This window comes from Nelumbo lutea, chromosome 5, assembly GCF_056320005.1.
Source record: "Nelumbo lutea isolate HS-2025 chromosome 5, American lotus-T2T, whole genome shotgun sequence".
In the NCBI taxonomy this organism is placed as follows: domain Eukaryota; kingdom Viridiplantae; phylum Streptophyta; class Magnoliopsida; order Proteales; family Nelumbonaceae; genus Nelumbo; species Nelumbo lutea.
This window is the reverse complement of record NC_142688.1, coordinates 15429328-15455243: the sequence shown is the minus strand read 5'-3', so window position 1 is coordinate 15455243 and position 25916 is coordinate 15429328. Positions and strand designations below refer to the sequence as shown.

Sequence of the window (25916 nt, the reverse complement as noted above, 5' to 3'; positions counted from 1 at the left end):
ACACTTGGGTCCATCTGTTAGTATTTTGTCAGTTAAACATTACATAATATAAAAAATACATTTTCCATGTATTTTTTAGATCATTCTCAGGTAAATGAACGTCCACCCACGATGACGTTCTCATGTGGACAACAAATAACATATTGAAAATTTTCGACGATGGCATTCTCTAGTGATGATATTTTACTTCGTAGAATGAACTAAAAAATGCACGAGAAGGGTATTTTTTACATTATATAATGTTTAACTGATGGAATACTAACAGATGGAGCCCAATTTCTATTTTTGAGAGTTCAGGATACTCAAGTGTGGCAATTGAAAGTTCAATGTACTTATCTGTCACTACCCCCAAAAGTACAAGATACATATCTGTGATTTCTATTACCCATTAATAAAAATGAGAATGGTTCATTGGTTATCGTCAAATGACCATGGTTTGATATTTCCACTTTTACCCATATTATCAAAAGAATTTTCCATTTTATCCCTTATAAAAACATCAAAACATTCTAAGGAAAAAGTAGGTTTATACGTGTTAATTAAATGGTAGCAAAATTGGCAAACCTGAGAGCTATAGTTTTTTTTTTTCGAGAAGTATGGACAAGCCCATTGCAGAAATCTTATTTCCACTGCAGATCTACAACATTTCAAAAGGTCAATTACCCCCACCCTATGCACTAATGCCCGCCCGTGAATTAGCATCAATTCCGAGCTGGCACCTACCCCAACTGTACTTTATGCCTATGAATTCTGACCCTGGGCTGAACCATCATTCTCCATTTTTTTTTCTTTTGGAGATTAGTTGCAAATGGAACACAAAGTGTTCTACTTTAAGTTTGATGTTCAATGATAATGAAAGGGTTGATTATGCCAAGTCAATCAGTTTTGTTTCTTTCTCATCAAAATCGGTTTTGTCAAAAGGGATAGTTGAATGATTGTTGGTCAAGTAGGACAAATAAGATGCCATTAACATGGTTCCAACATTCCAACAACATAAGAGTTAATCTAGCAAGTAAAGTACTTCTACCTAATGTATTTTTAATTTTAATTATAATTTTCCTCTTAAAATAAAAGATGTTGTAGATCCCATCAGATTCAACTTGTCATGCATGTTCAAACTTCAACGAAATCATGCATGTTTTTCTTTTCTTAAACAAGTCCAGTTTGAATGCAAGACATTTTCCTTTCCTTCCGATAACATTCTTTTTAGATGACAAAATCTTTATGTTAAGTAATGAGTTTGTTCAATTTACAAACTAGAAAATCTAGATGAGGTGTAGATTGGGTGATTACTAAAACGTACTCCATGTGTTTGGTTGATTGCTCCATAGACATTTTGCTATCAACTACCAAAATTAGCTTAAGATATTTAAGAGTTATGGTTTCCTTAACCCTAAGTAGATCATGCATTGAGATAACTACTTCCATTCAAGTTTTTATCCAAGGGATCCTCTATGAAGTCAATAGCGTTTCTCATGGGTTAATCGCCTATAGTCCAACAAATCTAAAAAAGACAGCAACATGGCAAAGTAGAACTATTTACTTCAAAGGTATAGCCCCAAATATCAATCCTTCAAGTTTTGGAAGAATCTACTTTTGTTAACCAATTGGCATTAGACAATTTCCATCCACTAAAATATCATAAAATAGAATTTTACAAGTTTTGTAACGTTTTTCAATCTCCTATGTGGCCCATGTTTTACAAGTCTAATATTCTAAGGATGAGTTTTATTGATTTGTTTTTGTTAACTTCCCAATGGAGGGTAGCCCATTGGGATTGTTAACTTCCCTATGAAGTCAATTGTGGTTATCACTCCAAAAACGATGGTGGTATAAAACTTATCTTCAAGCATGATAACAATTGTAAGTAGGTTAAAAGAATAGTAGTATTATAGAGAAAGCTACTATATTAAGATATATTCTTCATAGATATTATTTTATCATTGCTCTTGCTATCTTGCTTAGGGTTAGAAAGATTCTTCGGCCTATATTTTAATTTTTTATTTATTCCATTAATGTGGACATTTCCTTTAATGGTTATTTATTTCCTACTTATTTATAGGATCCAATAGGTCACTTAGCATTTATTTGATTTGTTTTCCATTATAATTAATGACTTAACCCGTCTTTATTTCTTTTGTTAAATTTAGTTAATTTTGTGGTTGTTGGTTCATTACAAATATGTTGGGTCACTTAAATTGCATGGTTCCTTTAGAAGAATCTTTTTTAGTTTTTAATAATTTATATAATTTGATTGGCCCACAAAAGTTATGTTTTTTCTTATATATTGAAAATGAAATAAGAAACCAATTATGGAAAAATAATGTATGCATGTGCTCATTAAATACTTATACAAGTTGTTATACCCATGCACATATAGATGGGTCCTAGCATTGCCAATGAAGTTGGAGACCACATTTGGTGTTCTAAATGCATTCTTAGCATAAAATATTTTTTTTTGTGATGGAATTAGGTTTGAACACATTTACCTATTTTTCCTTGATATAAAATTTAATAGGATTTCATTTAGAATACTTGCATTATGTGTAAGGGGCTATTTGATTACAGCTAAAGTAGTTGAATTGATGAATTAATGGCTTAATAATTTGTCTTTTAGTGAACAAGTCAAGGAGGTTGCAAGCTCCTTCATGGGTGAAGCTAAGGTGGCATTGATTACTAATTCCTATACCTTTGGATTTTTTATTATTTGGTAATTTGATCCATACAAATCAATAAGTCTTTTAGTTCATCCATTTTAGTAATGTATATGTGTGTGTGTGTCCATACTTCATGTGTGTGTGTGTGTGCATGTGAAAGTGAAGTAATGCATATTGTATTCAAAAAGCAAAAAGTCCCTATACAGTAGAGTGCTACACACTAGGTGTATACATTTCATACCACCATGCGATCAAATCCATGATAGGTTTATGAAAAGGAAACTACAATTAATGAAAAGAATTAATCAGTTTGCATTTAAATAGATTGTTAGTTGTCAATTAATAGTTAATTGAATTGATAAATAATCTTCTTTTCTCTTTTTGTAGTTTTCAAATATTTCATTATTGAACATGTATTAGGACGTTGTATTGTTGGTGTTGGGATCCCATGGTGTGCTTTGGATGATTTAGATGCTAGAAACCAAACAAAATGAACATTTTGATGATTGGCTTAGCATCACTTGTCACTATTTATTATGAAATGGTTAATTGATGGCCATCCATTGGACAACAAATAGTACTATGTTTGCATTTTGCATGCATTGATAATTAAAAAGTGTGGCAACATAATTAAGTTGGTTAAAGAGTTCACTTTCCAGAATCAAGTATGTTTCAAACTAGTTTAGAGGTGGTTTGATAATCGTTGAAATAACTAAACCAATTTCTATTGAAAACTAAGAAGAAAGTCTATATATTTTTAAATTTGACTAGAGACAAACTAAGAAAAGGATCTCAAATTATATTAAATAAAATGCTTGAAAAAATCATATATAAAATTTATTTGGACACTTCAAGACTTGTACAATCTATGTTGGATTGAGGCCGGAACTAGTGTTTGCAAAAAACATGGCATCATCACAAGACAACAATTGAAGATACATTCAAGATTTATAAACTCCAAGAGATTCCTTGAAGGGGGTAGCCCATCCCCTAAATCTACCCTGAGCTTACGCTCTTTTCACCCTTCATTTATTTGAGTTATTTGTTCTAGATGAAGAAGGGAATACAACATTAATAATTTGAATATCTTACTTGTAGTGACATCAATAAAAAAAAATCATATAGTTATAGATTGCCCTCTAATGGATTCTTAAACAAAATATTTAGTATAGATTAATCAAATCAAATTATGTTTAGAAGATTTAACTAATCTTGCTTGCTTCATCGAAAACCTTTTCTTTATTGAATGTGACTATTGTTTTGAAATGCAATTGATTTTTTAGTGGACTCCCTTCTCATTCAAGATCTATTTTTTATGATTGTCTTGAATAAAAACTAACTAGTTGGGAAGTAGCTAGATTTATTAATGTCTTTGCATACACTAAAACCCAATCTAAAGAACACAAGCCTTGCATCTTGAGTTCAAAGGAACTTAAAATCAATTGGTGCATACCTGGAGAAGGTTAAATCCTTAAATTCAAAGGCCCTATTAGGAGTCAAGTCATCACAAGTGCTTTTAAGTTCCTTTTTAGTCTTTATATTTGTTTCACTATCAAGATTTGAAGTTTGTGGTAGAGGAGAAAAAACATGATATGACATACAGAAACAAATATATTCTTCAATTTTCTTAGGTAATTAGTGTAACAAAGATGGAAGAAAAAGCTTAGTATAACAGACACCATTTGGATTTGTTATTGCAAGGAATAACAGATCTACAAGAAAGAAAGCATCCTGCTTAACCAACAATGATGCAATATGCAGCTAAGATCTCATGAAGCGCATGCCTCAAGGGAAAAAGCACACTTGATAAAGTACTATCTTTTTTTTGTATTTTTTCAATAAGATAAATAGAGATGCTATTTACCTTTTTCATTCCCTTGAATAAATTTATGGAATTAAAAAAAAAAAATTGATCATAAAATTTGGCATCTCCTAATCAAGTCAAACTAAGGTGGGATAACACTTTTCAGATGTTTGAAGTTTGAAATACCTGCTTTTTAGATGCAATGCCTATTTGGTGTTGCATCTGAAATATGATCTGAAAAATTTTTCCATACTTAAAATTTCAAAACTCAAGCTCATCACTTAACGCATTCAAACGCATTTCAAACATGGCCTGAAGTAAAAAATACCCCTATTCTCTCTCTCTCTCTCTCTCTCCCTTTGTCTTCCCACCACCGCCGCTGCAATTTGTAACTCAATCGTAATGGAAGCGATTCTCTCTTTCAAGAGGGTGAGTAACAATAATAAGGGTAAAATACAAAACTTCCCTTGAGGTTTCTAATAATCATAAAAACCTCCCCTGAAGTTTCACTTTAGCAGAAACCTCCCCTAAATTTAAAAAAAAATTGACAAAAACTTCCCTTCCGTCAATGACAAATATAGAAAATGTTAAATTAGTGAATCAAAATTTTAAAATACCTATTTTACCCTTTTACAAATTAGTTTATATCTATTGTTTTTGAAATATCTTTTCGATATGTTATCCTCTTTTCCTCTCCCGTATGTCGACAGAAGGGCTTTCAGAAGGCTTTGCATCGTTCTTCACTCATCCTTTCCTCTAGTTGGAGGAGATTGAAGATGGAGGGTTAGGTGGCAAGGCAGATCGTGAGGGAAATAGAGAATCACCTTCTACAACTCCAAAAGCCATTCCTTTCTCTATTCCTTTCTAATCTCTATACATGTATGCCTTCTTTCTATTAATCTCTATTCATTGCATTCTCTCCACAAACACACACATCCGTAAACCCAGAAAAAAATCAAAATCCCATTTGAACATGGAAGCTAGCAATTATGTCTGTAAGCCTTCCTCATGTAAGAGTCAATGGCATCGGGAGCTACCATCTTTACCGGTGTTACCAGTGCCAGCGAACAGTCAGGGTTGCTGCTTCCATCACATCTGAGATTTTTTGCCCCTGCCATTTCGGTCAATTCCTCCATGAGCTTGACGTGGCCAAGCCCAGGTTTGTTCTTGACCTCGTTGTTCTCGATTCACCTCCTGAGGCCCGGTTATTAGAAGCCATGTCTCTCATGCTTGACCCCCAATGTGTCAGCCTGTTCATGATTTCGACGGGAGATTTCGCTTGAAACCGAAGGCTGAACTTCGGCATAGGCCCAGACGTTTGATTATAATCCGACCCGCTAATCGTCCTCGTCCGACCGGAACCATGTCCCCGCCGGAAAATCTGTTGCCCTGGGCTGTTGTCCCTAGAGATTAATTTGTCGGGCCAAGGTTGAATGAGCTGATTGAGGAATTGACCCAAAATGATCGGCTATTGCCTCCAGCACCTACTTCAACCATTGATGCCATGCCGAGAGAGAAAATCACAGAGACCCATTTGAAGGATTATTCACATTGTCCATATTGTAAGGAGTTTAAGATTAGTGAAGAAGTTAGGGAGATGTCATATAAGCATGTTTACCATTGCAACTGCATTGTTCCTTGGTTGCAAATTCACAATTCTTGCCCAGCTTGTCGGCCACAAATTGCAGTCTTCATTTGATAATGATTTTTGTATTGATGATGTTGTGGATTCTCAAAGGGAGGAGGTCAGTAACTGCCACTGGCATAAGAACCACCAATGAAAGAAAAGTTTCTAGTTTCAATTGAGGTAAAATTGTATTACTTCTTTATCTCATTCGCTTACAATGGTTGTTCTCACAGACCAAAATTGCGGGCAGATCCAAATGAGCTGCCATACGCAGTGCTTCGAACAATTGGCCTTGATTGATTGCACCATCATCGTACATAGAGAACGTGACAATATTATCTTTGGAGTACTTCTGCACCAACAATTCCATGCCCACCATAAAAGCCAGAGTCCTTGTAGAAATGCATGGAGCCTCCCTTTCTCTTAGAGCAACCAGCTTGATGACCCATCAGTTCAGCAAAGGACTCGAGAAGGGTCTCACCCCAGCTGAGGAAAATACAGTGATCCAGGTAGGCCGTGATGATGCAGTCCTTCTTCATGATGGCTTCGCGATGGTAGCTTCCATGCCAACGGAGGCGACTTCTTGGCCGTCATAGAGATGACAAAAACCGTGGATGAGCTTAGACTTGTAGAGCGAATCTGCAACGATCTCCATACGGCGCATGACGGTCATGTCTCTGAAAAAACTGAGTTCCTTTGGGGTGGTTTGGACAGTGTGGGTGGGTGGGTCGATCTTGTGGCTGATGACGGGGACACTGATTTGACGGTGATGATAGAAGTGTCATTGGCAGATGAGGAGAACGAGCGGCCTTCTGGCGGTATCAGTAAAAATAGATATAAACTCATTTGTGAAAGGGTAAAATAGGTATTTTGAAATTTTGATTCATCGTTTTAACGTTTAAAGATAGACGAAAGGGAGATTTTTGTTGAATTCTTTAAAAATTTAGGGGAGATTTTTGCTAAATTGCAACTCTAGCGGAAGTTTTTATGATTGTCATAAACTTTAGGGAGAGGTTATTATTGTTATTATTTATACATTATTTTTACTAATTATTAATTATTTTAATATTATTTATTAAGCATTAGTTTTTTTATTAAATTTAATCGTGTTATTTATTAATTATTTTTATTAACTAGTCATTTTTAATTGTTTCATTAATTTTTATAAATCATTTTAATTTTTATTTGTGTAAAATATTAAATATTAAATATTTTAATATTTTTATAGTCATTAATTATTTTTTAATTAGTAATTCTTAATTATTAATTTTTATTTGTGTCATTTCAATATTATGTTGAAGCTAAAAATCATTTTTTATGAGATAATGCGAATTGAACTCAACATTTCCAAATATTATGTTTTAGGGGTAAAATTAGTGAATTTTAGATGACAAAGAGTTGATTCAACACAGACAAACTTATAGATTTAGAGCCTCTAAAAAGTAGAAAAGCACCTATGATTCTTTTGAGATTTTATACACAAATAATATTTTTTTTAACTTTTCAGATTTTAGATTTAAGATTTATCAAACACCACATAAATTTTAATGGATACTGATGGAGGAAGATTTGATCTGACCCCTTTGGCCATATGACACGTGGAAGCAACCGAGAGTGACTTGGTAGAAGCGCTAGCTCGGCACAGTAACGGGCCCGTAACCCGAGCTCCAAGGAAAAGAATCTTGAGCTCCCCAAGGAGGAACCCGAGCTCTCCCTTCAAGGTCCTGAGCCTTACAAAAGCACAAAAGGCAAAGACCCAAACTGCCCACTCAGGGGCAGTTCCGGCCATACTTCTGTCCGAACTCAAGACTTCACCTCACACACCACTTCGGCTCCAAGTCGCTTGACTGAATTGTACCTGACGCCCAAGAAGCCTGTACATGGAGGCAGTGCACCTGACTGATTAGGGGTCCGACACATGACAGCCGTCCCCCAACGGCCACCTGCCACTGCCATTTCCAACGTGGCAGGGACGGTCTTGACAAGGAACAGTGGAGGTTATGACACCCGAAATGACCCTTGATCTGGTAGAGGAAGTGACCCGATCTGTCAGAGGAAGTGACCCGATCTGGCGAAGTAATGATACCTGAACTAACAAGGGTTCGGAAGTAAGTATACAAGGTGACTATAAAAGCCCCCATCTCATAGGGAAGAAAGTATATGATATTTTGTGCTTTATAGTCTTGAAATCCATTGTTTCCTCTTACCTTTTTAAGAGCACTAACTTGAGCTTCAGAGTGTTCCAATCGAGTTCCTCCCTGAAAGTCTCCAACTCCTTCATTATTTCAAGAAACTTCAGCTCTATCGAAGGCGAGATAACCGACGACTAAAACTTACTAGATTACATCATCAGATACAATTATGGAAAGAACACACTGCCTACATGCCCCTTGGATCATTGTGTTATTTTTACATGTCCATTGGACCTGATTGTGTAATGTATAAAAAGTGGGAAGAGTAGCTCCTTCATTTTGTATTTAACATTACTTAATTTTCATTAAGTTAATTAGAAATAGATATAACTTCAAACTCTTTCCTTTTCATGTTTATTTGTGAGTTAATAAACTTTATGTTGAATGCGTTACTTTATGAATTTGCACATGCAACACACGTGATCCACCATTATCCCTTATATAAGGATAGGTGGACTGCAATCCACCATCATAAATTTAAAATTACAACCCTCTCTTAATCTATTAATAGCCCCTATGGCATCATAAATTTACGGGCAGGATTCATCTAATCTATACGATCAGATTTAGACTTAGATACAAAACCCCCAGAATATAATAAAATTTAACAAATTTCGTGCATTTCACGGGTCCCGTTAGTTAAACGAATTGGAGGTCAACGGACAACGGCCCAATGCACTTCCGGTTTCCAATTATATCCCCAAAAGTGCAAAAAATCCAAACCAAAGTGCGGAGCCAACGAAACTACCATCGAAGGACACAAAAAAGGCATTGTAAAATATCACAGCGATCCTCTTAGGGAAGGATTCAACCAATAGGAAGCGAGTATTGAAGTGTGACGATCCGCCCCGGGGAAAAAGTGCATATCGCAGCCGTTGGCATCAGTCAAAGAAACACAACGGCAGCCAATTTCCACCGTTGGATATTAAAACGGAAAAAAACACAGTATAGGAGTATCGTAACCGTCCAATTGGGCATTACCGCCGACTCATTCTGTCTATAAATAGGGGATTTACCGGTCCGTGTTGCGAACTTTAGTTTGTGGTGATTTGAGCGGGAGTCTTGCGGAAATCAATCCAAAGATAGAGAGGTAATCATCGGTTTCTCTCTATTTTTTCCTTTCCTTTTTCCTTTTTGAATTTTTAATTAGTCTTAGGTTTCATTCATTGTTCATTCAATGATAATTGTTATTTTTCAATCTATGCTAATTTCTTTCTGGAGAACCAGAGATGATTATTCTTTCGTTTTTTCTAGGAAATCTTGGATTGTTTTTGTTTCTATCGTCTAGGTAGGTCTTTCTTGTTTGAAATTGTTGGATATCTATCTATACATTTTTCGTCAGGCTATTCTAGATTTGTATTTATTTAAATAGCCTATCCCATACAGTCAATGGTTTTATAATTTTTCAAAATTTTGGGATTAAATCTGTAGTCTCGACATTCACCTAGAGTTAGGGTTTCTTTGGTCTCTTGTTTCTTAGAATTGCACTGTGTAGAATTCGAGTTAGTTCCAAACAAGGGACAAATACTCTGTTTGACCTATACAAATTTTCTGGTGTATCCTGAAGGGTTTTTAAATTGTATATACTTTCTGAAAGTACTTCATTTATTTCAAAGGGGGTTATTTTTTCCTCTCGGGTGTAGTATTTATGTTCATATTTATTAGGATTATTTCGAAAGGTTTTGATCGTTCGACCTTGGAAATTTTGCAAATATAGATGGCTCGTACGAAGCAAACTGCTCGCAAGTCCACGGGAGGAAAGGCACCCAGGAAGCAGCTCGCTACCAAGGCAGCTCGTAAATCTGCACCGACCACCGGAGGTGTGAAGAAACCTCACAGATACCGTCCAGGAACTGTTGCCCTCCGGTAAGAGGCGAAGATCTTGGTTGTCTTTCCGTTGATCCTTACACGCAAATTTTATTTGTTGACCAAACTTGTTATTCATTCTATTCTTGGTATCATACAGTGAAATTCGTAAGTACCAGAAGAGTACGGAGCTCCTTATCAGGAAACTTCCGTTTCAGAGGCTTGTTCGTGAAATCGCTCAGGACTTCAAGACGGATCTCCGTTTCCAAAGCCACGCTGTGTTGGCTTTGCAGGAGGCGGCCGAAGCATACCTAGTGGGACTGTTTGAAGACACTAACCTCTGTGCCATCCATGCCAAGCGAGTCACGATCATGCCCAAGGATATCCAGTTGGCTCGTAGGATCCGTGGTGAGAGGGCCTGAAGCTGGTGTTTGATCAACCATCAACAATGTGTTGGCTGGGGGGTGTTGCTACTGTTTTGTTCATTTTTTTTAATCTTTTTTTAAGAAACAGGACTTGAAACAAGTTGTAGTAAGTGAATACAATGATGACTCTTCCGTGGTACATACGGTGGTGTGATGTGCAGTTTAACATGGATTGAGTTTACAATTTTTTTTTGGAACTTGGTGTATATTGTTCTGTTTACTGTGTTAAAACCGACTTTCCACTTCCTACGTCTTTTGATGTGATTTTCGTCCAAACCACAAACGTGCACCTATGCTTTCCTTGCTTGTTTCTTGGGCACTGTTCATTCATTTTGTAAATGGCGGGGTGTGGGAATGAAGGATGGTGGTGGTTGAAGGCCCTTTTTTGTGGTTTTGACCGAATGTTTTTAAACGGTGTTTTGATTTTTTGCGCGAATTAAGGATGGTGATTGACAAATCGGTTGAAGGCCCTTTCTAATATTACATTAGTTTGTTCTTGTGTTTATAAAATGGCTATTCTCACTGTGGTGTATCCGTTGGCTTATTTTGTGCTTCGTTCAACTCTAATCTGTTTGAAATTATTCTTCAATTAGTAGTTCCACTAAATTTCATCCCTCTATGCAGCCGTGTGAATCGAAACCCCCACCTTGCACAGCAACAAACCATCAATCAGTTCGTCACTAAAAGCTATATACTCCAATAGCGACACCCAAAAGCTGATATGGAGAGGCCTCTCCAGCTCAAACATCGTATATGGGTTTGAGAGGAGAAATGCCCGTTAGAGCTGTGAAGTGCTAAGTTGAACCTTCTTAAGGGCTGCGAAAATTGTTTTCAGGAAAATCATAATTCTTATCTTTGCTGTTCCCTAATGTGAGATGAGAATGTGGAATTGGGAAATCAAGTTCTAATTGAAATTGGATTGCTAGTTGATTATGGATGAGTCGAAGTTTTAAATTTTCTGTTTCGCTGAAAATATGTCGGGTTGTACCTTCAGAAGTCACTACTTGGGGAAAAATTTGGGCTATTTTTTTTTTTTGAAAAAAATACCAGAAATACAAGATCCTGGGAATGGGGCATGGACCGTTCACAACCCCCTTTTGAAATGGTTTCAAAATTAATCTGTACCATGGAAGTGTTGTAAAAAGTGCTATTAAATATCCAGAAAAAAAGTGGACCATGTAATGTACTGAGATTATCCTTTGCACCTGTCTATTGAGATCAGTGCATTGATCTCAATAATCCACAAATGATGGACCAAGAGTCGTTTAAGCTGGACCCATTAGATGCTTGAAATCTGCACCCAAAGTTTAATCTATCAAAGTAGCCTTGTGATGTCGATTATTAAATCTCATCCATCAAAGTATTGTATCGAGTTAAGTAATACATTAACATTTCTAAAATCTAAGCCAAATGATGCCCAAATAAGCCTAATATGTTTCTTTTTTTCGATAAATGAGTAAATAAACCTAATATCGAAACTATCAAAATGACCTAAACTCCGTTAATGAGGGATGTTTTGATGATAGTATCTAGGATGTCAAAGCAGTTTATCATACAGTGCAAATACATATAAAATAATACAAAATATTAGGCTTTGCACTCTACATTTATACCACCAGATCTGTTTGACTATAACTTTATTTTAGCTTCATTTGCAAATCAATCAACACTTGCATATGATAAAATTTAACATTTAATTTCGTGGTTCTAACAAGTAACAAAACAAAGGCAATCTTCAGTTAAATTCGTTATGTTCCAGGCCGCCATTTTCACTATTTGTTTCATTAGACCTGCTTTGCTTTTACTAAGGGTGTTAATGGACCTGTTATGGATTGGACCCATCCAGTCCGAAATCAATTTGGATGGATTGGACGGACCAATAAAACATATTGGATTGGACCAATCCGGTCCAAAATATTTATTAGATTGGATTGGACCTGGTCAAGGTTCAAAGTATTGATATGTATCGGGTCATAACGATCAAAATGTATCATTCTGGGACCTTTTCGATATGTCCCTAGAGTGGGTGTATCAGGGGTTTGACCGGTTCAGGGGATGGAGGGGTCCTAGACCGTCTCCCCTGAATCAGTTTTGAAAAAAAATAAAAAACAAGTATTGAAATGCCCGCTATGCCCCTACCGACGTATCGGGCGTATTGATATTTTGAACCTTAGACCTGGTTCGTCCGCAATAAATTTATATTGGATTATGTTGGATTAAGCCAATATATGGTCCATTGATATAAGATAGGAATATATGTGTCAATGGACCGAATTTGGATTAAAATCAATCTAAATCAAAATGAATTTGAACAGATTAAATAGTCCAAAGATTGAATTGGACCGGTCCAAAACATTCATTGGATTAGATTGAACCTGATCCATTTATAATGAACTCACATTAGACTGGATTAGATTGGACCAAATCTAGTCCAATTGACACCCCTAGCTTTCACCTCCTCCGATCTAAGCCATTAAAATAACCACCCAGCTCAATGGATTAATCGTAAGTTCGTAACCATCCGAAAAAGTTATCTTTTTGACCTTTTCCTTCTTCACCACCATTCTCATATGAATGGTTTTCAAAATCGGATGGGACCATGCAATGAGACCAATTGACTCGGGAACTAGTTAGGTAATCGGTTCTTTTTCATCTTAAAATCAATTTTGGGCTAAAATTGATTATTTGATTAGCAACCTGCTGACCCTGGTAGTTGAATCATTGACCCATCGATTCAAATAATTCTTTTGGCCGTTTTTGTTTTATTTACTTTTAATTTTTTAAATAAGAACAAATTATCTATTCGAACCATTCGGCCCAAGAACCAGTGGCCAGAACAATTTCATATCCCATCTGATTTTTAAAACCTTGCTCATGTATATTTTCCATCACAGCCGATCCATTTAATGTGATTTTGGCCTTCACCATTATTGCTTATAACAAGCTCTTTATTCTAATTTGCTATTTCTACCTACCACATCAAATTTCCTCTAATATACCTCAAGTGTGATGACATCTTATTCGTATATAGAATGAATTCAGAGGTGCAGATGGATCAGGTTGGGTTCGATGAGGGTTGAGGGACAACCCATCTACCAAGTACCAACCATTCTCGTCCTTTAGAAATCCAATTTTTTAATATATACATAGATTGCAACGCAACCTAATTCACCCACCATTTGAATATTTAAATCGATGTAAAACTAGTAATCCAAGTTTCAAGTAATTGTTTACCAAAAAAAAAAAAAAACCTTCGTGTGTCAACCCAAGTGGATAACCATAACCAATTAACCCAACCTAACCCTCTCTTTTTTACTTTTTTTTGGGCAACCAAAAGCATAAAAATCATTCATTACTGAAATTGTTGTACACCAGTTCATCAACATTTTCATCAAAACATGTATTACATGTATGATATGTTAACATATGAGCTAATGCATTGTGACGTCTACTAATATGTACAAAACATAACCTGATTCATAATATTTACAATATCCTAAATTTGTGCTCTCTCTCTTTGTTTACATATTTACTTATTTAGATACATATTTTGTATATATATATCTATATAAATATATGTATATATATTTGTATAATTTTAGAGTGGATTCATTGATGAACTTGAATCCGGTTCGGGCCCGAGTCCAATCCAAATTCTTCAAATTACAATATGGATTAGGCTCAGATTGGAAAAATCGGATTTAACCTTGAACTTGGTCTTGGCTCGAGCCTTAAGTCTAAATTTTATGGCCGGGCCCAAATTGATCATAAACCCAATCCAACCTGCCCAACTTGCACCCCTAAGCTCATTGTCTGTGCCTGCTAACTTCCCAATTATAGTTTGAGACCTTGGTGTAGCCCAACTATTGTGTCGTTTTGAGACCTTGGATTATGCTTCCATCATAACTTCCTATGGCTTTGCATTTTTTACCCTCTGTTGCAACAATGGAGTTTTGATTGGAGAGTATAACCAAAACCATAACCAGCATTACTAATTGCAGGATCAAAAGACCCATCAGTGAACACTTTAACTGTGATATCTTATTGAGCTTGACCCCGATTTGTCTCATCATTTTGGTCTAATTTCTTTGGTTGCTGTTGCTACTACTGAATCATGTAATGCTAAGCTTTACAAACCAGAGTTTGTGAGTCAATGAATTTATTCTGAAACACTCCATGGTTTTTTCATTTTTGCGTCCCATATTAATTTCATGATAATGCAAATTCGCGCAAAAAGATTATATTTTTCTTTCTTGTTAAGTGAGGAAGGAAGATTATTCCACCACTCCTCAACAATGATGTGCAAAGGTTTTTGAGCAACCGTGTGTATGCCAAAAAAACAACTTTTGAGAAAGGGCAAAGGAAAAATAAGTGGTGGAAAATTTCTAATTGCTGCTTGCATAGATCACAACTTGTGTCCTCCTCTTTGTATTTATATTTTATCTTCTATGATAAGACCACCCCAATAAGCCTTCCAAGTAAAAACTTGAAATTTGTATAGCATTTTGGTACTCCAGATTCTGGACAGGAGTTTGATGATGTTGGTTGTTGGTGTAGGAAAGCCAAATAAGCAGACCTTACTGTATATTTTCCTTGTTTGTTCTGGGTCTATAAGATTGTATCAGAATGATCCCTACGGCTTAGGCGTACCTGAAGAATGTGCATTATAGTTATCTCATAAAAAATGTCTCTGACTTTGTCTATATCCCAACTTCCATAATCTTTTATTAGATTTGAAACCATGCATCTGATTCGTGAATGCCCCAAAGTGGTATTTGGTATTGGTATTTTACCTGCTAAAGTGGGGACCCAAGGATCACTAAGAGTATTTGCCTTGTGACCATCCTTGACTTTCCAGCAAGTATTTGCTTTAAAAATTTTCACCATTTTCATTGCTTGCCTCCACCATTTGAACCTTGCTTTGTGAGCTTCTCATCAAAGAAACTATTTTGTTTTTATCATTGCAACCCACAAATTATTTTCTTCATTTAAGTCTCCAGACTTGCTTTCAATAAAGCCAAATTCATCACTCTTCCTTTTCGAAAACCCAAACCTCCTTAGTGCTTTTGTTTGCAGAATTTGTCCCAAGCAATTGAATGTAATTTCTTCTTTTCTATATCATTTCCCCATAGAAACCCTTTGTCTTCTTTCTCTATCTCTCAATATCTAAATGGAAATATAAAAGTTGACATTGTGTATATGGGAATCGCTCGAGCTACAGCTTGAATCAAAGTTGTCCTTCCAGCTTGGGACAACAACTTCGCTTTCCAAGTTCACAATTATTTTGCACTCTCTCCTCTAGTTCATTAAACTGATGTTGACCTCTACAAGTTGTATAGATATAAGAGCCTAAATATTTTTCTTTGGATCCCAATGTTCTCATCCCATGTATCTCATTAACATCCTTTTATGTTTTTCATGTACGTTTTTACTAAAATACATTCCAGACTTGGAGAAATTGACTTTTTGTCCTGAAAATTTTTCAAAAATGTAAGAGCTTGTCTCAAATTGAAGAGATTTTCCTTATCATCCTTAAAAAATATCATACAATCATCGACAAAAAATAAACACGTGATGCTTAGATTTGAGCCAGCAATCTTATATTTAGGGGTGAGCAAAAAAAACCAATAAACCGAATCGATCAAAAAAACCGACCGAAACTGAACTGCAAAATCGGTTAATTGAACCGGTCAGTTCGGTTTGATATTCTTAAAAAATCGACAGTTTTAGTTCGGTTTCGATTAGCCATTTAGAAAAAACGGCGGTTAACCGAATCGATCAAAATATATACAGTAATATATATTTATATATTATATATATATATTTTTGAAAATCAAATTGAAAGGTTTGAAGAGAAAGGCTAAAAGTCTCAAATTTCCAGAGTGCCAGACTGCTGACTGCCAGTTTCTCAGTCTCTTTGAAAATCGAAACTTTCAGCCTCTCTTTGAAGTTTGAAACCTAAACCTTCTCTTAGTTCTCTATTTCTAACTCTCTGTCTCTCTTACTCCTTGCCTCTTCAAGTTCGAAACCTAAACCTTCTCTCAATTCTCTGTTTCTCACTCTCTCAGTTTCTCTTACTTTGTCTCTTCAAGTTTGAAACCTAAACCTTCTCTCAGTTCTCAGTTCTCTTCTTGCCTGTTATTTCCGCCACATGGCCCGTGCCAACCACCAGCACCAAGCGACAATGCCGGTTGCCGCCTCGCTGACAAGCAAGCACCAACGCCATCTCTATATCTCTCTCTTCTCTCTCTCTCTCATCTCTCTCTCTCTCTCATCTCTCTTCTCTGCATCTCCGCTAGGTGCCACCTCTCAAACTCTCACTTCAGACGACAACCGACAGCAATCATCGGTATCAGCCAGTCTGGCACCGGCAGCAACCACCGACAGTTTTAGATTTTTTTTTTTATTTCAATCGCATAAAAAACTGAAAACCTGAACCACGGTTAACCAGTTGCATCGGTTTGGTTTTGATTTGGGTATTTAAAATACCGATTAGGTTGGTTCGGTTTGAAAAAAATATCCCACAGTTTGATAAACTGAACTGTGAGCACCCCTACTTATATCCTTCAATATTCCCTTCTGCAACTTCTTTTTCCAAAATCGCTGAGAGTACTTGCATAGCCAAGATGAAAAGGTATGGGGATATTGGATCACCCTACCAAAGACCCCTTTTTATTTTAAAATGCCCCAAAATGCCACCATTCAATTTTATTTCAAAACTAGGACTACTAATGTATTGATGCACTAAATTACACCATTTTTGTGGGAAACCCGTTTTTCTTATCCTTGCCATTAAGAACTGCCATCCCATTCTATCATATCCTTTTGACATATCAATTTTGATGATTACCCACATTTTCCTTTACTTTTCTTGTTCATCTTGTAAATAATTTCCTTTGGTAGCAAAATGTGATCCGTTATTTGTCTTCCTTTCAAGAAACCAACTTGGTTTGGGGAGACTATTTCTTGTAATACTGGTTGTAACTTCCCCACCGTCCATTTGTTTATTATTTCATATACTACACTACAAAGGTTTATGGGTCTATACCGAAGTGCTGATTCAGGGCTTTTGCACATAGGGACTCACAATGGAAAAATTCCACCACTGATTGATAGATGTCCTCCCCCAACAGTGGTGGAAAAATTCCACCACTGATTCAGGGCTTTATGTGGATTCATTGATTTCACAGCATTAAGAACCTCTTCTTTAGTTGGCCCCTTCTCCAACATAGAGAAATGTTCTCTATTTAAGCTTTGTAAGTTAAGATTTTGGATCCATGGCTCTTGAAAATCTTCTTCTACGTCCCCTATTGACCGAATAGCTTCTTTAAACACCTTAGCTATTTCCTTATTTTTTGTTAAACATTCCCCTATACTACCTTTTATTCCTTCAACTCCTTATGCTCTCCTTTTAAACTTGGTCATTTGATGGGAAAATTTTGTATTTTTATCCCCGTCTTTTAACCACAATTCCCTAGATTTCAACCTCCATATCTCTTCTTGTTTTAACAACCACATGTCATATTGTTTTTGATAATTCTTTAAGAGCCCTTGAATTTCTTTTTGTTCTTCCTTGAAGAGCAATTCTTGAATTTTTGAATCGAGTTCTTTCAAAATTTCCTCAATCCACCCAAATTTCTCCTTATTCCAACGTTTCAGTTGTGCCTTGCATTTTTTTCTTTTTTAAATTCACAGTAATATTGTAAGCTTTAGAGCCCCTTCTGTTTTGTCTCCAAACATTTTCAATAAATTTAAGACAGTCTTCCACATGGGTAAGAAACGAAACTGAGATTTAACACCCTCTGTATTAGTGTTTGTTCTTAGTAAAATGGGACAATGATCTGAACATAGTCGAGGTAAATTCTCCACACTTGCCTCTGGAAAGACGTCTAACCGTTCTTGCGAAACAAACACTTTATCCAACCTTTCAAGAACTTTCTTCCCTCTTGATTGACCGTTTGTCCATGTATAGGGAGGGCCTATAAATCCCAAGTCTTGTAAGGCAAAAAAATTAATTGTTCTTTCCATTTGTTTAGATAAGTTGTGGGACTTTGAAGTTCTCTCCTTTTAGTCTCTAAGCATCATCAAATCATTCATGTCTCCTATTAAAACCCAAGGGGTGTTTCTGAGATTAGGAATTTGCCTCATTTTCTCCCAAAACTCAGCTCTACTCTCTCTTTGAGGATGCCCGTAGATGAAGAAAATTTCCCATGCCACTTGTGGGGGGTGATTTGATATGCGGGCTCTTATGAATATTTCATTGGAATCTTTGATTGACACTTGCAAGTCATTTTTCCATTAGCATAATAGACCCCTTGAACGTCCTTGAGCTTCAACAAACACATGATTCTGATAATTTAAGAACTTAATCAGCTTCTTGTTCCCCTTTGTTGATAATTTGGTTTCTGAAAGAAACAAGGTATCTGGGTTTTGTTTGTTCACCAAATGTTTGATATGGTCCTGAGTTTTTGGGCTATTTCCCCTCTAACATTCCAAGCAAGTATTTTTAGCACGATCAAAACAGAGGTAGAATACTAGGGAGGTACATGACCACACTTTCTGTATGCAATGCGCTAATGTCTTGACTTCCACCTTTCATCAAACAATTGATGTCTCCAAGTTTTTTCTTTTTTTTTGGGTCGAAACGTCTGGTATGTGCTAGTAGACACATTGGCTATGAAAGCAGGATAATTTGCAGGGCCCTGAATCATATATCAAAATATAGACTGGTTGTCGGATTTGCGAGCTGGATATCGGATTTAGAGGCTGGATGCCGAACTTGTAAACTTAGACGCTGTTTTTAGGCTAACCGCCGGAGTTTTGACCTTGTAGGCTGGTTGCCGGAGCTTTCACTTACGGGCTGGTCGCCGAAGTTTTCACTTACAGGCTGGTCGCTGGAGTTTTCACCTTGTAGGCTGGTTGCTCGGCCCATATTTCACCCACATCCAAAAATGGGTTTTGGTTTTGTAAGTGGATGGGTCAAGTTTGTTGAGTCACACCAATCCCCAAAATACGGAGAGAACATTATCTGTGACCAGCTTCACAGAACAATTCAACAACGCGAATGTGTTAATCAGGTATCGGTTTGACATGATATATATATATATATATTTTTTTTCACCACACTAATCACCAGAGGTCGTTCAATAATCAGGTAACCCCATATATAAGTTTTTATTTTTTTTATATATTTTTTTAGGAAAATCTATGGGAAAAGATATGATATAGAAAGAATTTTGATTAATCAAAATCCATTCATGAATTTTAATAAATAACACTTTATTGGCTATCACATTTATGATACCGGGTTAATTTTTTTTAGATATCATACCTTTTCATATGGTAGTCGAATCCTTTCTTTCTTGTCATTCTTATTTCAACCAAATTGGAGGAAAAAAGTGTGTTATACTTTCTGAAACCCCAATTTAGTTCCCCAAATGGCATATATAAGATGGAGCAATACACCTCAACTATGAAATTTATTTTTATTTTTATTTATTTTTGCCATTCTAAAGGAGAACACCCCCTTTATGAATGTCTCTATTCTCAAGGGGCGGAGTTAGGATTTTCTTTTGAAGGGGGCCAAAAAATAATAAACATAAATGGAGGGGCCAAGAATTAATAAATATAGGTAGAAGGACCAAAATATATATAAGATTAAAATGAATATTGTGGCCCCCCTATACTACCCCCGGGCTCCGTGGATTGGCCACTTTTTTAAGAAATTCCATTGCTTTTCCGTTCACATTTTGGCTTAGCAACACTAGCACCTAAAGACCAAACCGTAAATCCTAAAATCTAGACTCTCTAAAATTAATGTATAAAATGCCTAGCCAAATATTTTATTTGGGGATTTGCAAATCTATATTATTATAAAGAGGATAATTGTTTAGTTTTAGTGCATATCATAAAAATTAGGATAAATTATAGATTATTACGGAGAAAATTTTGGCTGTCGACAGGTGACAAGAATTTCTGTCGCTTATCAAATTCTGTATGACACGTGTTTAATTTATTTTCAACTTAACGTTTCACTAACCAAACCTTAAATCTGTTTGTTTGAAATAAAAGATATTTTTTATTTTGTAAAATCTTTTCCCAATGGTTTTTGATTTCGCCCTGTTCATCTCTCCCATTTGCTCCTTTCTTCCTCAGCTCTTCCCTAACTCGCATCAGATCAGCCACCATCACCATTGTCTAAATAGATGACCATGCGTGATTTTTTTATTTGCTAAAAAATAAAATTTTATTTTATTTGCACCTATCGATGAAAATGAAAAGCAGCTAATCGGATAGATGACCTAAAAGATCAAAAGCCAAGATAGAGAAACGCAAAATCTACAAGGGTTACCTACATCTCTTTGTTGCTACAAATAGATCGCAAAAAGACCATAGAGAAAATGCACCTCCAAAGGTAGAGAAGAATTCAACCAAAAAACGAAAAAAATGAAAGCATTTCAAAATTACAGTAAGAAGAGAACTTAGGTAAGAAGAAAAAAAATCTCAACCTGGGTTTATGGAGAGGCACACCTAGAACAAGACATGTTTCACTCAACAATGTCTTCAACCATGTAAGAAGTATTAAGACATTGGAGATATGAAAAGACAAGACAAATAGTAATATGATGGAGAGAGAGAGAGAGAATGATTAAAAAAATAGAGCTAAAAATGAGGAGTTAAAACAGTAAAAGAGAAAGATCTTCACAAGTTATTAGTCAATAATTCGAGTGGAGTTTTCTGTTGAAAGAACAATTGGGTCCACGAAAGTGATACCAGAGTTAATACTAAACCAAGTCAGACACAGAGCAAACCAGAGGGATGTGCAAATCCGGTTATCTATCCTACTAACAACCCACTATATATGGAATCTAGAACGTTGATCTACAACTCCAACACCACCTCCGAAGTCTGCAACTCCAACTAATGTCCCACTAAAGAGCTGAAGATCTGGTCATCAAACTCTTTCATGACTAGAATGAGGTCAGGTGACAAACACCGTGCAAAACTCCGACCGAAGGTAATGGCTAGAGAGAGAGAACAGAGTTGGCAAGACTGTTTCACCCTGATATTTAAAAAAATCAGATTTTTTTTGGTAAAAATATTAGAATAAACTATTTTCATTTGTAATGGGAGCATAGGACCTTTTTAGCTCCGGTTAGAATTAATTAATTATAGGGATTTTGGACTGAACGGTAAAAATCATGGTTTTAACCAGATCGGACAGGAAAAATCAGGAATCGGGTGACTGATTCAGTTTTTCCCAAAAGTCAGATTTTTCCCCCAAATCATTGATTTTGGTCAGAGAACTGCTGAATCGGGCGATTAATCATTCAAACGGTTTTGATCATTTTTTATTTTTTTTTCATTAAAATGAGCCAAGCATTTAGTTTGAATGATCAGATCGTTTGACCCGATAACTGGGCTCACGTCATATGGAGGTTGATAGGCGACGGGTGTCGGGGACAGCCAAAAATTTTTCCCGTGCTTTGGGGGTGGTCAGTGGCGGCAATTATCCCCTTTAAACTTTCATTTCAACAAAAGCCCCGTTGGACTTTCAAATTTCAGCAAAGACCCCCTCTTTTAATACTCTAAGTTAATTTGAAAAAAAGATTCTCTTGCAACTTTTTAACTTTTTCAAATCTTTAAATTTACCCTTTTTTCAATGATTTTTTGTTTTTTGTTTTTAATTTTCATTTGTTACTGATTTAGTTGATATTAATTGCATGTTGTGTTTATTTCAATTCTACACTTTCATAGTATTTTATTAGTTTTTTGTTACAATTTCCATTTTATAGAAGTTTCTAAAACAGGTATTTTGACTAATTTACTTTTTTGGAGAAGGACAGACCCATTGTAGAATTTTGATTTCTACTCCAGATCTACAACATTTCAAAAGGTCAATTACCCTCACCCTATGCATCAATCTCCCGTGAGTAAGCATCAATTATGAGCTGGCGGCTGCCCTAATTGTACTTTGTGCCTATGAATTCTGACCCTTGAACCATCATTCTCCCTAACTTTTTCCATCATTCAACAAAGAAGGGCCTTGCAAATGAAAGTAATTGCCACTACCCAAACTAAGGGAAAATATATAATTTACCTTAAAAGTTAAATTGAATTATATGACACCAACTTTTATCTCTACTGTTGCTTGTTACACTAAGGCCCTCTTCTGTTTGTTGTAAATGGAGGGAGGGGGGGGGCAGAAGTTGGTTAATGGGCATTTTTTTTTGACTAAATTTACAATGTTTTTTTTTTTTTTTTGCATTTAATAATGGGTCCCTGTTCTACTTCCTTGGGTAAAACTTATCCATCTCCCGTGGAAAAGTAACTTTCCCACCCAAGGAAAATTTTATAAAACATAATAGACAATTTTGCCCATTTTAATATTAGTTTTTTAAGAGTAAAAATGTCATATTATTACTTGCCTAAAAATCTTAAAAATAAAAAGAACATAAATAAATGAATTTACATAGATAAATACACTTATCTAAATAAATTACAAAATTATAACCCAACGAGGCCTAAGTAATAATATAGGAATATGTAGAGAGGACAATCCAATTGAGAAAGATATTGATTCCAAATTTACGAGCATGCATTAGCAACTTGCATTTAAACAATTACTAATGCTTCCTGGAAATGGCAATGGAGAAGTTTCCTAATCGCACATTATCTTACAAAGCAATTATGCACTCGTTTATCTCCTTAGGCTGCCTTTTTTTGGGTGTAAACAGTCATCCATCTAAAAGTACATTATTGAGATCAACACCAATGGTTTAAAATGAATAAACTATTGGAGTTTTTTTAAAATATGATAATTGATGAAAAACTTAACTGAGGGGAGGTTTGCATCGATTTTTAATATAAAACTTATACTAAAAACAGATACGTAAAAATACAAACCAAGGGTAAATTTTACACCGATCTGTATTTAGACTGAAATCAAACGCAGAGAAGATTCCGCGAGAACGAAACGACATCCATAAAGGGATTGAGTAGAATCATCGATTAGATGCTGAACTCCTCGTAGGAAAGTTAATGCTGATTAAGAACACTCAAATCCAGATAAGTTGGATCAGTAAGATCCTTTTTATTCTCGGGGGTTTACTTTCATCTTTTTCTGGACGACACATGTCAGAATTCTTGCCTACGTGGATTTTTCTCTCTGATCAACCCCCCCAAAAAAGTCCAGAAAGTGTTTAAAGTTTGAATTATGGCTGTCAATGGTATCCGAAAATCCAAGATTTGATCTGATTATCTTTAATTCAGATGATGTATATATGTAATCGGATTGGATTTAGATGTTACAATATATATATCTGATTAATAATTGGATTGGATTCAGATTTGACTCCATCCAATTTGATTATAATATAACATTTATTAATTTTAATATACAAGTTTTATATAATTATGTTTAAAATTATAATAATATATTTTATATATTATATTATATGTGAATTTATGTAAATAATAAATTTTCAATAATTTAGAAAATTTCTAGTAGAATCGGATTAACACTGAATCCAATATGAATCCTGAACCTGAATCTTTAAATCCAATCAAATTCGGATGTATCTTATCAGTAATTGGATCGGATGCCAATTAGAGCCCTAGTTTGAACATATAGGCTTATAAATCGTGACAAGTTGTAAGATAATTGATAATTGGGTAAATCACAAAAATTCCCTTATACTATGCTATCTGTGTCAAAGACCTTTCCCTATAATATGCGATCTGTGACAAAAACCTCTTTTCATTAGCTTTTCGTAAAAATGCAGGGTGTCAATATTTTTTAATCCCCATTCTACCCTTATACAATTGGAAGAAAAGCATTGTTAATATTCTTGACCTTACGATACACGAATAACAAGGTGGTAATCCTTCTATCTCATATTCCTTCACGAACAGCAACTCCTCTTACTTTCTCAGAAAATTCTTCGGACCTTGGGGGCCTTGGGGACGTGATTATTTTGCACTTCTTTTTACTCTCCTTTCAAGAGGGTGTTTCACCGCCCGTCTCACATTTCATCCTCTCTCTCAAGGCTTTCATCTGGGAGATTACAGACACACGCGAATTCTCATCCAACACCCTTCTCATTCTCTAACCAATTCATGACTTCTTCTTTCTCCGACCTTCTCGCCGGTGACGTCGATAAACGGCTTTCTGATCATTTCGCCGATAGAACTGGAGCCAGTGTTCCAGAGTTCAAGTCGATTCCTCCTCCTTCACTGCCCATCTTTCCTCCTCCTGTCTCTCCTTCTTCTTACTTCGCTATTCCACCTGGCTTGACCCCCCCCGACCTCTTGGATTCACCTGTCCTCCTCTCCGCTTCTAATGTCAGTATACGCTTCATCTCTCTTGCTTAATTTCCAAGTTTCCCTGAATACTGCGCGCTTCTCTCTCCCCCTCTCTTTTGTACGACTAATCTGTATCAACGTTCTTTCCTTTTTCTACGTTCTTCTGTTCTTGTCTTCTTAGAATCAATAAACTCGAAATCCATTTGTTGTTCTTTAATTAATTAAAATCTTCATGTGTTGTTGTCTGTGTTGGGTAACTCAGTTAATCTTTTTTCTCTGTGTTGGATTGATTAATTGATTTATTTAGAGAATTCTGACTTCAAGTGCATTTCTTTTTTGGTGTGTATCAGCAGCTTCTGCAGTCTCCTACGAGGCTACGACTGTGACACTTCCCTCTCAAGCGTTCAATTGGAAGAGTAATTCTGTTAACTACCAGAATGGTGTCAAGAAGGAAGAGAAAAACTTGTCGGATTTCTCTTTCCAACCCCAAACAAGGCCCGCTATGGGCTCGGTATCCATGTTTGAGTCTTCTATCACTACGATTTCTAAGGTATATATTAATTTCCATCTTCGCGTGCTGTGTTGTTTATCTTGTCTATGTTTATTCGATTTCCCTCTCCTGATCAGAGTTCAGAGGGAATCTCTCTTATCGTTTTCATTTTGAGTTCTTAATCATTTTATAAATAAAATAGATAGTTCAAATTTTCTTATTTATTTCGTTCCAACTTGGACATGACGAAAACTCCAAAGGACTAGAACAAGAGTGGAATTTTCAACCCACCAAGCCGAGTTCTCATCCGTGAAGCCCATGGTGAAATCTGAATATGCTCCGATGCAGAGCTTCTCTCATGAGATTTCCAGCATCCAAGCCAACAGCACCCAGAGCAACACGGTGGATTCCAGTCGAATCATAATCAGTACTCTCAACCTTTCAGGGAGCAAAGGAGATTGGATGATGGTTTCAATTTGTTGAAAAGTAAAAAAAGGGTGGGCCAGTCGGTGACTCACCGAATTTACAGTCGGTGGCCCACCGAGCTGAGCCCGCCATATTGAACAGTGGCATACCGTTTTGTTCAGCGGCACACCATTTTTGTTGTTTAC

General features: G+C 36.0%; 1 protein-coding gene and 1 pseudogene across 2 annotated transcripts; both read left to right on the top strand.

Annotated features, from left to right (window-relative positions):
- The first annotated feature begins 5319 nt into the window (after nt 1-5319).
- LOC148850569 (E3 ubiquitin-protein ligase RZF1-like) lies at nt 5320-6242 on the top strand (annotated as a pseudogene).
- Nucleotides 6243-9309: 3067 nt separating this feature from the next.
- On the top strand, nt 9310-10702 carry LOC148850568 (histone H3.3). 2 transcript variants are annotated; one of them, XM_088944144.1, is made up of 3 exons: nt 9310-9370; nt 9998-10146; nt 10247-10702. In XM_088944144.1, the coding sequence occupies exons 2-3, from the start codon at nt 9998-10000 to the stop codon at nt 10506-10508; spliced, it is 411 nt and encodes a 136-aa protein (XP_088800270.1). In that variant the 5' UTR covers nt 9310-9370; the 3' UTR covers nt 10509-10702. The 2 variants fall into 2 exon arrangements, with proteins under 2 accessions (XP_088800270.1, XP_088800271.1); XM_088944145.1 differs by having other exon boundaries at nt 9310-9568.
- Nucleotides 10703-25916: the final 15214 nt, after the last annotated feature.